The sequence below is a fragment of the Balaenoptera physalus genome (genome assembly GCF_965194825.1).
Source record: "Balaenoptera physalus genome assembly, chromosome: 3".
In the NCBI taxonomy this organism is placed as follows: domain Eukaryota; kingdom Metazoa; phylum Chordata; class Mammalia; order Artiodactyla; family Balaenopteridae; genus Balaenoptera; species Balaenoptera physalus.
In genome coordinates this window covers 12,965,042-12,981,350 of record NC_138890.1, presented here as the reverse complement: position 1 = coordinate 12,981,350, position 16,309 = coordinate 12,965,042, and the positions used below count along the sequence as shown (strand labels likewise).

Here is a 16,309-nt window from a genome sequence, read left to right as displayed (position 1 = left end):
AAGTGTCTTTTCAATTTATGATATTTTCAATGTATGATGGGTTTATTGGGACGTAACCCCATCGTAAGTCCAGGAAGATCTGTATTCCTGTTTTTTTGTTTTTTTGTTTTTTTAATTTATTTATTTTTAGCTGTGTTGGGTCTTCGTTTCTGTGCGAGGGCTTTCTCTAGTTGCGGCAAGCGGGGGCCACTCTTCATCGCGGTGCGCGGGCCTCTCACTATCGCGGCCTCTCTTGTTGCGGAGCACAGGCTCCGGACGCGCAGGCTCAGTAGTTGTGGCTCACGGGCCCAGTTGCTCCGTGGCATGTGAGATCTTCCCAGACCTGGGCTCGAACCCGTGTCCCCTGCATTGGCAGGCAGATTCTCAACCACTGCGCCACCAGGGAAGCCCTGTATTCCTGTTTTTAACGAGAAGGGAGAGGGAGAAACATGCCTGAGTCACTCAGTTCCTTCATAGCAAAGCCGGTCCCCAGACCCCTTTCCCCTCACCAGGTCCTGGAGGGGAGATTTTGGTGCCCTAAACCTGCCCAGTGGGAGGTGGCTGGGCCTGTGAGGTCCCATCCTCTTCTGCCCAGGTCTCTGAGACCTGATGCAGGGGAATCTTTTATTGAGGAGCTGAGCATCAGGGGCTCCCTGAGCTGGCTCTGACAGGAATAGGGACTTTACAGCTGGAAGAGCTTGGCTCTGGGCTTGGTAAGAAAAAGCTCTCGGAAATTCCCTGGTCGTCCAGTGGTTAGGACTTGTCAGTTTCACTGCCGGGGCGGGTTCAACCCCTGGTCAGGGAACTAAGATTCCACAAGCCACGTGGTGCAGTCAAAAAATTAAAAAGAAAAGAAAAAGCTCTCGGGTCAGCGCTGACACTAAGGAGGCCTGGAGAAGGGTAGTCACTGGAGGAGAACACCTATGTCTCGTTTACAGACCTGAAGGTCAAGGCATCTGTGAAAGTCAAGGCAGAGGAAGGAACCCTCGATGGTCATCCAGCTGGACCTTTCCTGGAAATTTAGGCTGCAGATATGCTCAGAGTGTGTGAAAGTACATGCATGGTCACTTAGGAGACATGAACTATTCAAATAGATGTCTATGTTCAAAGGAATCACAGCTAATACTTGATGTAGTGGGTTGAGTATTGTCCCTAAAAAGAAATGTCCTAGCATATCTTGGATAACATAGGTAAGTTCTAACCCCCATATCTGTTAATATGACCTTATTTGAAATAAAGTCTTTGCAGATATAATTAAGGATCTCAAGATGAAATTTATCCTGGATTTAGGGTGGACCTAATAAGAGAAAGGAGTGTCCTCATAGAAAAGAAGAGGAAGATCTGAGACAGAGAAAAGCCATGTGATGTCAGAGGCAGAGACTGGAGTAATGTGTTTATAAACCATAGACTACGGGACTTCCCTGGTGGCACAGTGGTTAAGAATCCGCCTGCCAATGCAGGGTACATGGGTTCGAGCCCTGGTCTGGGAAGATCCCACATGCCGCGGAGCAACTAAGCCCGTGTGCCACAACTACTGAGCCTACGTGCGTGCTCCGGAACAAGAGAAGCCACCGCAGTGAGAGGCCCACACACCACAGTGAAGAGTGGCCCCTGCTTGCCACAAATAGAGAAAGCCCGCACGCAGCAATGAAGACCCAACGCAGCCAAAAATAAATATAAACAATTTATAAAAAATAAAAGATAAAAAGAAATAAATAAACCAAAGACTACAAGGATTGCTGGGAGAGAGGCATGGGATGAATTGTGCCTCAGATCCTTCAGAAGGAACCAACCCTGCCAACACCTTGATTTCAGACTTCTGGGTCAAGTTTTATGGTTTAAAGCCACCCAGTTTGATCACTCTGTTACGGTAGCCCAAGGAAACTAATACCTTTTCCGAACGATTTGTTTACCATCTGTCTCCTCAGTGGGCTCCTAAGCCTCAGGAGGGCCTGGAGTTTTGTCTGGTTTATTCACGTCTGTGTTTCTAGGAGCGGGTCCATAGTAGGTGCTCAGTGTTGCGCACCCGTGTATCAAGTGCTCAGTATGTGCCAGATTCTGTTCTACGTGCTTTTCCGTGGCTTAACTCGTTCCGTCCTCACTGCAACCTTCTAGCGCAGACACTATTATTACGGCCATTTCAAAGGGAGGCAAACTGAGGCTCAAAGGGCACAGCCGGGATTCCAACCTACCAAAAGACGTGCCTTGGATAATGGTCAACTACAATAATGAGACTCAGCAGAGGAGGGGCCCGAAGGGAGACATTAAGCACATCCCAATAAGAACCAAAGAACTTCCATTTCTCTGTCTCGAAACTGGAGGTAATAACCGCCTTCGCCCACAGCGTGGAGCCGAGATCCGCGAGGGTTTCGCCTGCGCATGCGCCCTTACCCACAAGGTCTCCTGCGCCTGCGCATATTGCTCCGCCCCCCCCCCTTTTGCAGCACTCACGGCGGCACTTTACGAGTCTGTCCCTTATTTCTCTTGTGAGAACACGGCCCGCCCCGCCCTCGTGCTTAGTAGGCCTCGCCTTACTCTGCGTGGATTGGTTGTCCTTCCCACGAGCCCCTCTCTGACTGGCTCGCGTCGCTGCCACTCCATTTCAGCCTAGTGGCGCGCAGCGGGGCTGCTACCGGCGGGAACGTGAGCGGCGGCGGCGGTGGCGGAAGTGGCCGGGGAGCCCGGTCCCCGCCGACACCATGGTGAGGGCAAGGCGACGGGGGAGCCGGCCGCCAAGGGCCCTCGGGGCGGGTGTTGGGGCAGGGGTGATGCGGAGCGAGCGTACCATCCGGGCCTCGAGTCCTCCCCCCACCCCGGCCCGAGGGGGTGGTAACTGAGACCGGGGACGGCAGGGGCTTCTCTCCGGACACCCAGCAAGTCGGTCTCAGGGGAACTTGTGATTGAACGAACGTGTAATCATAGTATAGCGGTCTGGCCGCAGTCTTCCCATTTTTCAGGTGGGGAAACAGGCCGGAGAGGAAGGGGACCCACCGAAGGGCCCGGTGAATGCAGCAGAGTGACTTTTCGGGCAGGGAAGTGACTCCGAGTGCATCCGACCCAGTCTAACCTCATAGATTGTAAAGCTAGAGCGCCAGGAAGTAGGGGGCCGGTGTGCGTTCTCAAATTAAACCAATTTAGGGAATTTCAGGGCTTGTAAGGCCCTTAGAATGCTAGCCGCACAACCTCCTGTGCCTGTCTTTTTCAGGCTGACAAACAGACCCGGAGAAGGGTTTGCTTCTTCCTGTGTCATACAGTATGTTGTTCAGAGGGAGAGGGGGTATTTTGAGCTAAGGATGGACTAACTGCATCCTCCCAGTTCACAAAAAGAAAAATTGAGGCCCTGACAGGAAGCCTCCCCAGGGCCATGGCGCTCACAAGTTGTGGAAGTTGTAGATCTAACCCAGAGAGTGCCTGTGCCCCCAGCGTATGACAGGGAAACGGAGGTCCACACAGAGGAATTGAGAGCTGGGAGCTTCTTGGGAGAGTACTTGGCCCATCAGCACCTGAGTTGCTCTGAGATGGTGGCTGCACATTTTTCAGAGTCGACCGTGAGGATTCACTAAATTCTCCTGGTCAGTGTAGGGATGGAGAGAAGGAAGCAGGTTCCTCTCAGCTGGAGGGTAGAGTTGGTCTGAGGGACTGGGCAGAACTGGAAGAATGCGCCTTTTAAGTTCCATGGAGACAGGATCTTTGTTTTTTATCCTCATATAGTCCCAGAGCCTAGAACAGTGTCTGTGCGAAGTACAGATTCCTTCATTCAGCCTGTTCCCGCCTTCTGAGGAGTGTTCAGGAGTGGACAAGGCATGACACACTGCCTGTTCCCTGTGGTCAGGGCAGGGCCGGAAGCAGAGGTCTGGGCGAGGGAGTGGGTGGTCTGCAGCAGCTTCCTGAGTTGGGAGCCTCAGGATACCATTAGGTCTAGTCCTGGATTGGCCCAGGCCTGAGGGTCAGACCCCAGGCGTTCTGAGAAAGGCCAGAAAAAGAAATTCTCATGCCTGAAGCTTTTTTATGACTTTCCCAACTCCAGATGACCCTGTCTCCCACTGAACTGTGTGTTTGGCCCTTTCCTGTCTCCCTGGCACCTTCAAGTGTCTTCCATCCCCCCACCCCTGCCGCCGCCACCCCTTCCCCTTGGCTTTCAAGTTCACTGGGATCTTCCCCTTCCTTTCGCCTCTGTCTCCAGCACAGTTTGGGGACAAGGACGTAGAAGATGGCAAGATGTGACCACTGCTTGGCATTGCTACCCCAATGCCACCTCTCCTTTCAGCAGGAATCCCCCCTGCCCCAAGTGCCTCCCTTGGTGGTGTGTGCCGTATTTGTTCAGAAAATATTTACTGAGTCCTTCACGTGTGCCTGGCCCGGTGTTCAGTGCTGGACAAAGTCCACACCCTCTGAATTTTCCAGTCTAGCAGGAGGCTTGTGGCACTTCCAGTCTAGCCAGGGAGACATAATAAATAAACAAGTTAATTAGAGACTGGCTACGTCCTATAATAGAAACAGCAGAGGGTGGCCCAGGTGGAAACCTCGTTCCCTCGATGGGGTTATAGTGAGGGCCTGGCTGAGGGAGCAGCCACCAGCCTGGGGAAGGGCACCCCAGGCAGAGGGAACCGAGGAACAAAGCTTGGCCAGCAGCACCGGGCATGGTGTGTGAGGAGCAGAGTGGGCCAGTTTGCTAGAGCTGTGTCAGGCCTGGCTCTGTGGGCCACCTAGGGAGCGGCTGCGCAGGCGAGGGTTGTGAGCAGGTGCTGGACCCATCTGTGTCGCGGCCGTATTCTGAGGGCACACTGCCAGCAACAGCTAAGGAGGCTGTGGGTCCTTCAGGGCTGTGCCGCCAGTAGCTGGGACAGGGTGGCAACCTGAGAGGGACCGGCATAGAAGCTCTGTATGCCATTGAAGGACGTCTGTGGGTCCCCTGCTGACAGGCATCAGCCTACTTTCCCTGGCTTTAGTGGGATCTTGCTCCGTGTCCCTGGGCAGGTCCCATCTGCTCTACCGCTGGTGCCTCATCTAGAGGGGCCTTGAGGGTACTGCTGTGACCCTCCCTCCACCTCTCAGCACTGAGTCCATCTTCATTCTTGCCTTCCAGGGCTAAGCTGGCCCTGTCCCCTCTCTGGTGGTCTGGGAGGAGGACCTAGGTGTGTCATTGCCCTGGTCCAGATTCCCATTGTGGACACACAGAACAGGCTTGCCCAGCAAAGCATGAGCCTTCTCCGTTGTAAAATACCCCCTGGGTGTGTGGCTCCCGCATGCGCGTCTCCGCACCCGGCAGCCTCACACAGATGCGTTCCAGAGGAGAGGGCAGGAGCTGCAGGTTGGCCACATTGGGACCCCAGCCTGCCTGCCCACCCTCCTCGGAGCAGCCACCTCCTCTCCACGTGGCTCCTTCCTCCTTATCGTGCCCTTCCAGGAAGCCAGTGCAGGAAGTGGGCTTGGGCCTGGCTTCCTGCCGCCCCTGGATCTTCCCCAGGTGGCTCTTAGGGAAGGCCCGTGGGATGTGAGATATCCCCCCCACCAAGCCCTTCCATAGGGAGCCATCCTCTGGGGGTTGAGGGCCCCTTGTGGCCTCCTGAGAGAGGCCTCACAGTCCCCACCACCTGGAGAAGCAGCTGCCCCCTATTGGAGGGTGAGGGTGGGCTGGGACTCCCCTGCCAAGAAGTCCTGGGGCTCAGGCCAACTTAGAATTCCAAAGTTGCTTGGGCAAGGTGTGGTCCTTGCTGAGACAGTTTCCCATCTTGTGGGGCCCTTGGTCTAGAACCTTCACCTGGCTATACTGGATAGACTGTCACTGGACCCTGGACCCAAGCACTGCCACCTGAGTCACCGTTCTGGAGACCCAGAGACAGGCCCCAGTGTATGGGTCGTGATTTGTGTACCCAAAATGAAAAGAACTGATTTTTTTTCCCCAATTACACTATATGTTTTTTATAAAAAAGAAATTCAGTAATAATGGGAAAAGAACTATCTTGAAAGTTCACCTTATCAGGGGGAGTTTTTAAATCCCATCCTTTATCTGCTCTCACTTGCAGTGACCACAGGCTTCTTCTGAAATATTTCTTCTTCTCACCTGGTGAATTTCTCTATGAACACCCAGCTCAGATGTGGCCTCCTCAGATCGGGAGGCCAGTTGCGCCTGGCCAAATCACTCTTGGTTCAATCAGGGCTGCCCCGTGAAGTGTGGGCTCAGCGTGAGCTGGCTTCTGACAGATGGGGTCAAGTCAAGCTCCGTCTCTCACTAGCTCTCTGGTGCCGGGCAAGTTCCTCAGTCTCTGAGCCGCAGTGTCTCTGTCCATAAAGTGGGTGTGATGATAACCACCTACCATGCCGAAAATGAAAGGCCCGGCTAGAGCTGCATGTATCAACCTGGATGTATCTCAGAAACATCAGTGGAGCAAAAAATGCAAGCAGCAGCAGAACCCGTGTGCTGTGATGCTGTTGATAAGCATGGAGGGCTACACCTGGTCCTGTCAGGGGTGGGACTATATGCAGCCTGAGCTACAAAGAAATGCCCGGAATGGTCAGCGCCAAGACCAGAGGGCAGCTGCCTCTGCGATTGCAGGGGTGGGGGTGTTCCTGAGACTTTTCTGTCCTAAACTAGGAGGCAGGTATGTGTCCTGGGCTCCGGCAGAGTTCAGAAGCTGCGTTTCTGTCAGGGAATGTGTGCTCCTGGAGTCCCAGCCCTGCCCAGAGGCCAGGGCTCCACAGCGCTGATGAAACAAGTCATGTGCTTTTGTTTGCCTTTCAGCTTCCTTTGTCACTGCTGAAAACGGCTCAGAATCACCCAATGGTGAGTACGTGCCGGTCTGGGATGGCACATTTCAGCGGGGACCAGCCTCAGCACAGGGACAGGGACACTGGGCAAAGGGTGAGGTGCCTCCAGCCAAAACCACTTCCTGCCTGTCCTCTTTTCCCTCCCACATGCCTCAGGACCTGTGTCATTTCTGCTCCTGATCAAAGTAATACATGCTTATTAAAAGTGTCAAATACTAGAGATTCAGAGAAAGTGGAAGCACCTCTTCGTTCATCTTCCCAACAATTTAACTATTCTTTGATATATACACATCTGGACTTTTAATGTGTGTGTAAACGTGAATGATTTTTTAAAATATGGATAGGTTCATGCGATGCTCATTCCCTCAGCTGCTTTTGTCCTTTCGTGATACAGTGTAGTATCTGTCAATATGTTCTGCTGTCTTTTCTTTTTTTTAATTCAGACGTTATTCACATACCATACAATTCAACCTTTTGAAGTACAGTTTAGGGACGTTCAGTACATTCACAGTGTTGTGCAGCCACCACCTTTATGTAGTTCCAGAGCAATCCTGTCACGCCAAAAGGTGACCGAGTCTCCATTAATAGCTGCTCCCCTCCCCCTCCCCCCGCCCCAGCCCCTGGCAACCACTAATCTGCTTTCTGTCTCTGTGGATTTGCCTGTTCTGGACATTTCCTGTAAGTAGGATCACACAACATGTGGCTTTTCGTGTCTGGCTTCCTTCACTCAGCATGATGTTCTCGGGGTTTGTCCACATTGTAACGTGTGTCAAAGCTTCATTCCTTATGGCCAGGTGATGTTCTGTTGTGTGGATACATCACGTTTTATTTATCCATTTGTCCACTGATGATGGACATTTGGGTTGTTTCCACTTTTTTGGCTATTCGTGAAGATTTTAGCTGCTGGGAACATCCGTGAACACATTTTTCCATGGATGTATGTCCTCGTTTCTCTTGGGCAGATAGCTGAGTTGATTCCTTTTTTTTCTTTTTTCTTTTCCAAACTTGAAAGTGATGACTTTACAAATCATATTTTAAATCTTAAAGTGGTTGCCAAGGGAAACGGGCAGAGTAGCTGGAAAATGTCTGCAGCACTGCAGAAGGCAGCAGGAGAGCACGTGATGTCTGCCAGGTGGCCGTCCGGGGACTCAGCTGTATCGTCCTGCAGGCTCGCCAAGATCTCACCCTCGCCACGTCACTGTCACCCACCAGCAGGAACTTCAGCAGGAAGTCATAGGCACGGACCAGGCTGCCGCTGGCGCTCATTATGCCAGCGCCTGCGCCCATGCCCGGCCCACGGAACGATGCAGAGGTGGCGGCTGTGAGCCCAGTGCCTCTCCAGCCCCGAGAGTTGATTTTTTTTTTTTTAAACTTTTTATTTTATGTTGGAGTATAGTTGATTAACAATGTTGTTAGTTTCAGGTGTACAGCAAAGTGATTCGGTTATACATATACACGTGTCTATTCTTTTTCAAATTCTTTTCCCATTTAGGTTGTTACATAATATTGAGTGGAGTTCCCTGTGCTATACAGTACTTCCTTGTTGGTTATCCATTTTAAATATAGTCCTGTGTACATGTCAATCCCAAATTCCCTAACTATCCCTTCCCCCCACCAATCCCCTCTGGTAACCATAAGTTCATTCTCTAAGTTGATTCTTTTTTAAGTCTCAGCCTTTTCCTAGCAAAAGCCTGTCTTCCGCATGACGCGCTTTTCTCGAAACACATCAAAATAAGCAAGTAGTTATTGCAATGAAAAACAGTTTTTCCAGACCACCAAGGATCACACGTGTGCCATCACCGGGCACCTGCCCGGCCCCTGGCCACCCTCACTCATTCCTTTAAAGATGTGGGGGGGTTTTTTGTCTGTTTGTTTCTTCCACACACAAAAAAATGGTTTCATCGTAGAAAGTCTACAATGCCCAGCAAAGCGTACCGAGAAAGCAGAGCGTGTCTCCTGTAAGGTGGGCCCCTGGGGGCCTGGGCACCGTGTGCTGTGGCCAGTGGGTCCCAAGAAGAGCCGAGGATGTGTCTGAATGAGGCCCGGTGGTGGTGGCCTGCTCTTCGGGGTAAGTCTGCACCTCCCTTGGGGCCTGAGACTGACGTGGGACCCGTTTTCTCTCCAGTTGGTGGAGCTCAAAAATGGGGAGACGTACAATGGGCACCTGGTGAGCTGCGACAACTGGATGAACATCAACTTGCGTGAGGTGATCTGCACGTCCAGGGTGAGTGCCCTCCGCCCCGAGTCTGCACCCGCTGCCTGGGGGCCTTGGGGCAGCGCCGGTCTGGTGGGCACAGCGAATGGGGGTCGTGTGGCCAGGAATGCGCACTGGGACCTGGGGCTTTACAGAGCCTCAGCATCCTTGCTTCCAAGTGGGGTAGAAGCCCTTCCCTGGACGTGTGGGAGGAGTGGGAGGGTGCCTACCTCAGCCTATACAACTGGTCATCCTGCCAGGGGCGGAGCCTGTTGCAGGGGTGGGGCCCGAGGGACTGGGCAGGATGTTGGGGGGGGACAGCCGGACAAGGCTCCAAGTCTCTAGTGCCCTGGACTTTGCACCTGCGGGGATGCTGCCCGGCAGGTACTGAGCTGTTCCCGCACCCCCGGGTGCCACCCCTGACCAAGAAGGACTTGGGCCTGGGGGGTGCTTCTGGCCATAAATCCCTGCTCTACAGGGAGGGGTGGCCTCCAGGGCAGGCCCCACCCTCCTTATCAGCCTCTGCTGCCTTTGGTCCTGGCTGTGGGCATTGCCCACCATGTGGGCCGTGGTGGTGTGACCGTGGGATGTCCGGGTCACCACAGGGCATGTTTCCCCTGAGGCCTGAAACCAGGAAGTGCAGGGCCGGGGTGGGGGAGAATGTTCCCCAGGGTCACTGGCCTTCCCCGCCTTGGGGTGATCCACAGAGTGATGAGGACAGTGAGGAAGGCAGGACTCCCTCCCCCTAATCTGCACTGGCTTCTGCTAGAGCTTTCCTCTCACCTTATTCCGGTCTCCGTCCCCCTGCCCAAGATAGCCCCTCATGTTACGAGGAGGAAGCTCCTGGGGGGCCCAGGCAGGGCCCGGCTGTCTTGAGCCACAGGCAGTGTGCCCCCAGGGCTCGCCACGCCAGCATACAGCAGAGCACAAGGCAGCCACTCTCGCCCCGGTCTGTGCTCCTGGACAGTTCACACCCCAAAAGGTAGACAGAGGACTGTGACCCCCTGCCCTCACCTGCTCGGCTCTGTGACCTGCTTCTTGGGACCGAACTCCTGGTGGCAGGCGTTTCCAGTGTGCCTGTGGCAGACGGTGCCGCAGTGCACAGCTGAGCACTTGTCCTTCTGCACACCACCGTTAGGTCTGTGTCCACTTCTGGCACCTAGATCCAATCACTGGGTCTCGGGGCAAGGTCCGTCCGGCCTCCACGGCCAGCCGAGACTGGACACGTGGCTCCCCCTGGGGAGTCCCCCTCTGTGACCCAGCGGTTGGGAGGAGAGGCTGGTGGGAGGTACCGTCTCACGCAGGCCACCCGGAGTCCTCATCTGTAAACAGGTGATGGCAGCCCCTCCTTCCCTTGGGTAGCAGGTGGCTGAACACAGAGACCCCAGGGGCTGAGAAAGCACGGGAGAGCAAGGGTCGGGAGGCATTTAGCTGACCCCATGGAAAGCACAATAAACCCTGTTCCTACAGGGAGCGCGCTGGGCTCGGCCTGCCCTTGGCTGAGGGAAAGCCTCGCGCTGAGCCGCCGGCCCCAGCCCCAGCCCTGAGCTTCCACACAATCATTGTTTCTGTCTGGCTGTACTTTGCATCCCCACGGACTTGGCCCCTCTCCTACCATTTCTGGGAAAGGAATGCTCTGAGGCCTCTTGGGGTTCCTGTATGGGTCGGGGGCTCTCGTGTGTGTTCCTGGGAAGAGTTGGCCCGCAAACATTCCATTTGTCCCTGCCGAGTACCTCCGCTGGGCTGGGCCAGATCGGCCCAGGCACCGCTGATGAGTGTCATGCAGGAGGACTGGGGGTTGCAGGGAGGCTGGAAGCAAGGCCTGTTGAGGGCTGGAGTTAGCCAGACATGAAAAGGTGGGAACAACGTGTGCAAAGTGCTGGGGGCCAGAAGCCCACTGTGTGTGTTCCAGAAAGTTCCATCTGGAAGGCACATCGAGTGCCGAGAGAGGGCAGCCAGGGTGGGGCTGGATCTCAGGCCCTCTGGAACCACACTGAGGAGTTTGGACCTCGTCCTTGGGCCAACGGGGCGCTGATTGGGATCTAAGCAGAGAGATGTCGTGGTCTGATTTCTAGGGGTGTGGGGGGAGGGGTTACCCAGGCTTCTGGCCTGGGCAACAGGGGTGGGGCTGGAGAATTCATCTGATGGATGAGGCTCCGGGCTCCCGCCCAAGGGCAGCAGGAGGTAGCGTGGAGGGAAGGCCTTGTGCTGGTCGCAGGGTATGTGGTGGTGGGGAGGAAACAGTCAGCATCCTAAAAACTGCAGGGTCGGCGTTGCTCAGGAGTCTGCAACTTTACAAGCCCCTTGTCTCTCTAGCTTCCATTAGCTCCCCTGAAAACTGGCGTCACTGGGAGCTGCCCCTGGCTGGCCCCAGACCTGGCTCCCCACCCCCTCCTGGCCCTCTTCACCCATCACACAGGGTCTCTGTCCTGCTCACCTGTGTCCCAGGCCCAGCTCAGACCCTGCCACGAGATACTTGTGTGAATGTATGAGTCAGGGTGCATAGAGAGGGTTCCAAAAGGTGAGTTCTGGAAGGCTAGGGGCAGGAGGGGGAGGAGCTGGGCTGTGGCAGCACCTGGCGCGTGGGACAGCCTCACCCCTCTCCAGGCTTCGGGCTGCATCCCCCACTGGAGGACAGGCTGAGGACACGGAGGCTTCTCACGAGGCCCTGCCCCACCCTCTCTCATGTGTGAAGGGCTGCCAAGGATCTGGAGAGATCCTGCTGGAGGGCGGCCCCTCCAGTGTCCCGTCCAGGACTAAGAACTTTGCAGCCTGTGGGGGCGATGCCAGGTGCAGGCGGCCTGAGGGGACAGATGCTGCCCCGGCATCTGCACCTGCTCTGCAGGGACCCTACCCGCCACAGATCTGACACACACCCCCTCTGTCACAGGACGGGGACAAATTCTGGCGGATGCCTGAGTGCTACATCCGCGGCAGCACCATCAAGTACCTGCGCATCCCTGATGAGATCATCGACATGGTCAAGGAGGAGGTGGTGGCCAAGGGCCGCGGCCGCGGTGGCCTGCAGCAGCAGAAGCAGCAGAAGGGCCGCGGAATGGGGGGCGCCGGGCGAGGTACGCCCTTCTCTCCCTGCTTCCTCCCTAGCAGGCTGCTGGGGCCTCCCCATTGGCGGGGGTGACTGCAGCACGTGGCATCTGTCCCAGCCCAGTGTTGACATTCTTGGCTGGTGCCGTCATGGTGCTGAGGGCCTGGCTTTGAGCCCCTCCTACATGGAGCTGGGGGGCTGTGACTCATGGGGCTCCTCTGCGGAACAGCTGACGCTGCTGGTTGCCGCCTGCCCCACCGCAGGAGCCCAACCCGGGGAGCCCAGCTGAGTCCTGGTGGTCAGTGCTGACCCTCACCCACCTGGGCCCTCCTGCCCTGCAGTGGCTCTCAATGCTCCCTTAGGTCCGGGTCCAGGCCCACGGAGACCTGGGACTTGAGCCCTGCCTGTGTTTCCTGGCAGGTGCTCTGGGCACCTCGCCAAGGCTTAGTTTCCCCTCTGCAGAGAGGGTCCCGCGGTGCCCGCCTCACTAGACTGCGGGTGAGGACCCCAGCGCGGGGCCCCGGCATGGGACCCTTCCCTGCTATGACTCCTTTATACAAAGCCAAGGTCACGCCTTTTGAATAGATCCCACCACACCACCCTGAGATTATAAACCTGGCATAAAATTAAACTTGTGCAGTCAGCTGGGGCCTCAGCCCAGAGGCCATCTGCAGACCCTGCCCTTCCCCGCCTCCCCCGCCTGGCTCCTGTTCTTGGAGGGACCTGGCTTTGTCTCTTGCATCTGGAGGAGCCTCCTGTGTGCCAGGCCCGGGGCCCACCTTGGGGGCTCGTGGGCAGGGCTGGGAAGGACACAGGAGCCAGCCATGAGCTGAGGCTCACGTGACAGTCAGAAAGGAGCTAGACGGAAGAGGGCAGGAGGGCACCCCAGGTGGAGGATAGCCTAGGATGGGGGTGAGCAGGGCTCCAGGGGTCCCAGGACCTGTCCCCAGGGCTAGACTCTTCACTGGGGGCCACCACTGTCAAGTAAACTGCCTGAAGGAGCAGGGAGGACGGGGAGAGCGGCTTGCTCGGGCGGGTCCGAACCGAGGCCACAGGGCCTTCCACGGCCAGTGGAAATCTCACAGGGGTCCCCGCATAGCCAGGCTCCCCTTGGCAAAGCTGGTCTTGCCCCATGAGACATGAGGTTAGGCAGACCCTGCCAGCATTGGCTTCTGTCCCCAGAGGGCCCCCTGCATGTCTGTGGAGGAAGGGGGCCTGTGTGTACATTTCCATGTCCCCATGCTGTCCTGATCCTTCTGGGACCTCCCTGGGCCGGGGGCACGCCCCCCTCCGACTACCCACCTCCCCCAACAGCAGTGCCGTTGCTCCACGTAAAATGTGTTTTGGAAACAGCCCCACCACTGACTGCAGAGGTCAGGGCTCAGGAGGCTCCCCTGCCCCTTCTCCAGGCTGGACACACACAAACCACCCAGACGCTTCTCTCCTGGGCCAGATGCGGGTGGTGCCAGAGCGAGGAAGGCCCAGGTCCCCTGGTGCAGCTCCCAGCCTCACAGCTGGGGGTCATTGCCCCATCCCTGGACTGAGTCCAGGCCTTGTCCTAGCTCGTGCCCCCCCCCCCCTCCTGGAAGCCCTTCTGGCTTTGTCCTTCTGGTTACTGCCCTCCACCTTGGCCCCCAGCCCTCTCTTCCAGGAAGCCCACCCCAAGCCCCAGTGTGACTTGGTGCTAACCTCTGTCCTCCCTGGCATCCTTCGCACCCCTGGGGGGGCCTGGTCTGGTCCCTTGTCACACTGAGAATGTTCTGGAGCACTGCCCATGCCCAGCCCTGGTGAACACTCCACCTCAGATTCTCAACCTGCCCTTCCCGCCAGAGGTAGGATCACTGCACCCACTTTACAGAAGTGGAAGCTGAGGCTCAGAGGGATTAAACAACTTGGCCATAGTCTAAAGATTCCAGTTCCTGTTCCCAGTCCACAGTGGGCCTCCCAGCCCGGCTCTGCTGAAGCCCCTTTCCCCTGTCTCACAGGTGTGTTTGGTGGCCGGGGCCGAGGTGGAATCCCAGGCACCGGCAGAGGTCAACCAGAAAAGAAGCCAGGCAGACAGGCGGGCAAACAGTGAGCCGCCCCTCTGTTCCCCAGAGACTGAGCCGCCGCCTCCGAGCATCTGCTTCCACCCACAAGGCCGCGTTTCTACTCTCCAGTTTATGAGTCTGTTCAGAACAAAAAGAAGAGGCAGGTGTTGGGGGAGGACCCCCTGCCTGTCATCTTGTGATCCTCCTCTTTTTTTGTCAGCCAGCAGTTCTACAGTTGGAAACGTTATTCTGTGCTTCTGGTTTTGTGAAGTCGCAGCCAACTTGATTCCTGGAAGATTCTGTGTTTAATGCATCTTTAAAGCCCTCCCTCTTGTTTTAAGGGCAGGCATTTTCCAAACAGGTTTGTTTTGCATTTTGTGTTAGATCCCTGTGTGGTGAACAGACGGGAGGTTTTTATTTTAAGCTGTTTGCACTGAGATTGACAGCCTGGAGAGTTTCCTGAAACACGGACCCCAAAATTGCCTTTTCAAAACGAATCCAGGCAAACGTATGCCTCAGAAGCTGTTCTGGGGGACGACGCTGGGCCCTGTCCCTTCACTTCCTCTCTCTTTGTGTTACAAAAATAAAAACAAATACAACTACAAACTGTAAGTCCATAATTCCTTTTGAACCACTGGGTGCATCTAGTAGGTAGTGTCCTCAGGAAATCACAGCCCCATGCAAGAAGTTTCCTTTTGTACCCTGTGGCCTCTCACTGAGGGGAAGCACTTCGTTGGGACACTGGTTCCCATGTCCCTCAGCAGCCTCTTAAAAAACGTGGAAGGCAAGACTGGGCTCTGGTCAGTAGGCGACCCCCTCCTCTCTTTGTGGGGAGGAAAGTCCCAGGTGGGAGCCAGCGGGACACCCACACCGCCTGGCCTTGCCACCAGTGTTCTGCCCTCCGTCCCTGTTTTGCAAGCACCATTAACACCAGAGTTCACCGAGAGAGAAGCTATGACAGGCGGCTGCTTCGAGGAACACATGAGGAAGGTTTTCGTGAACCTTTTACCTCTTCTTCAAGTCAGGGTACTGCCTCTCCACAACCCCGTGATTTGTCTGAGACGCTGAGCCAGCACTTGTGAAAATGTTTCCGGTGACGTGGTCTGCTGACCGATATTCCTGGGAACCACAGAGACAGTGCTGGTGTTAGGAGGCCAATTCCTGTGGGTGCAGGTTCTACCTGTCACGGGGTTGAGACTGGTTCTGAGGGGTGATTGGAAGAAAAGGTGGTGGTGCCACCACCTGTAGAACTGCCACTTATCAGGTCTGCAAAGTGCTGGCCTAGCTAGCTCGAAGACCTCTGACTAAGATTTCTCAGCCCCATCCTATCTGGAGAGTGCCGTTCCCTGCCACCACTCTCGCCCCCATCATTGCTTCTTCCCCGGGCCCCCCCTCCAGGGACCTGCTGCTGCCTGAATCCTTGCCTAGTGACAAAGCAACACTTTGGCATAGGTTGAGGACACGGGTGTGGGGTCTGAGTGTGACCTGGGCCCTGAGAACCCACCTTCCTCATCACAGACGTGGGCTGTGCAGGGGCCCGGCTGACATGAAGGTGCAAGAAGAGAAGGACGGTTGGGGAGGGAGGGGGCCGTGTTCACAACTCCCCTCCCCCATGGCCCTGGACGCAGAGTCCCATTATGGCCTCAGAGGCCTTGGTCTGGGGGGCTAGGTCTCCCCACTGCCGGGCGCGGGTCGTCTCCAGTCAGGCTTTGATGAAATCCGTGGGGCTCTGGTGTCCTGCGCGGCTGTGAATGGGAAGCCCTTTAGGAGCCCCGCCCCTTCCTGCTCTTCGCAGTTTGGTTTTTCTTCCCTTACCCAGCTCTGGACCAGGAACGTGTTCAGACGTTCCCAAGGGCCCATTCGCAGCTCAGGGTCGTGGGTCCCAGACGCGCCCCGTCTCCGCGCGGGGGCGCATCCCCGGCGTGCGTAATCGCGGCTTCCCGTCCGCGCCGCCAGCCGCGCCAGGCAACCCTGACCTTTCCAGCCGGGCAGTCCGGGCTCCCAGTTCTCTCCTTGCCCGCTGGTGATATGAGCCGCTTCCCCGGCCCTGGCCGCTTAGGTGCAGTGGGCTTCCGGAAGGCGTCGTCCTCCTGAGCTGGGTGTCAGGACAGGCCCGTTTTCCAGTCTTCCTGGTTGGTTTCAAGAAACCAGCCTCAGCCCCTTCAACAAGAAGAGAAACCAAAAGTGCTGGCCTAGTTCCCACAACTCGGCCTCCTTCTTTCTGCCCTTCTGATGGTCTGTCCCCAGGGATTTTCACCACTGTCAGCTGACTGCTGCATGACCTGCAGCCTG

At 56.1% G+C, this 16,309-nt stretch overlaps 1 protein-coding gene across 2 annotated transcripts; it reads left to right on the top strand.

Moving 5' to 3' along the window:
• The first annotated feature begins 2,524 nt into the window (after window positions 1–2,524).
• Window positions 2,525–14,623, top strand: LSM4 (LSM4 homolog, U6 small nuclear RNA and mRNA degradation associated). 2 transcript variants are annotated; one of them, XM_082456128.1, is made up of 5 exons: window positions 2,525–2,681; window positions 6,722–6,841; window positions 8,873–8,971; window positions 11,832–12,015; window positions 13,973–14,623. In XM_082456128.1, exons 1-5 carry the CDS (start codon window positions 2,679–2,681, stop codon window positions 14,062–14,064), a joined length of 498 nt encoding a protein of 165 aa, XP_082312254.1. In that variant the 5' UTR covers window positions 2,525–2,678; the 3' UTR covers window positions 14,065–14,623. The 2 variants fall into 2 exon arrangements, with proteins under 2 accessions (XP_082312254.1, XP_082312255.1); XM_082456129.1 differs by having other exon boundaries at window positions 2,526–2,681; window positions 6,722–6,763.
• Window positions 14,624–16,309: the final 1,686 nt, after the last annotated feature.

What these genes read in the sequence shown, in the direction of transcription:
- LSM4 (XM_082456128.1), top strand. An exon ending in AGGTGATCTGCACGTCCAGG is followed by an intron (nt 8,972 to 11,831) that starts GTGAGTGCCCTC and finishes CCTCTGTCACAG; the next exon opens with GACGGGGACAAATTCTGGCG. An exon ending in AATGGGGGGCGCCGGGCGAG is followed by an intron (nt 12,016 to 13,972) that starts GTACGCCCTTCT and finishes CCTGTCTCACAG; the next exon opens with GTGTGTTTGGTGGCCGGGGC.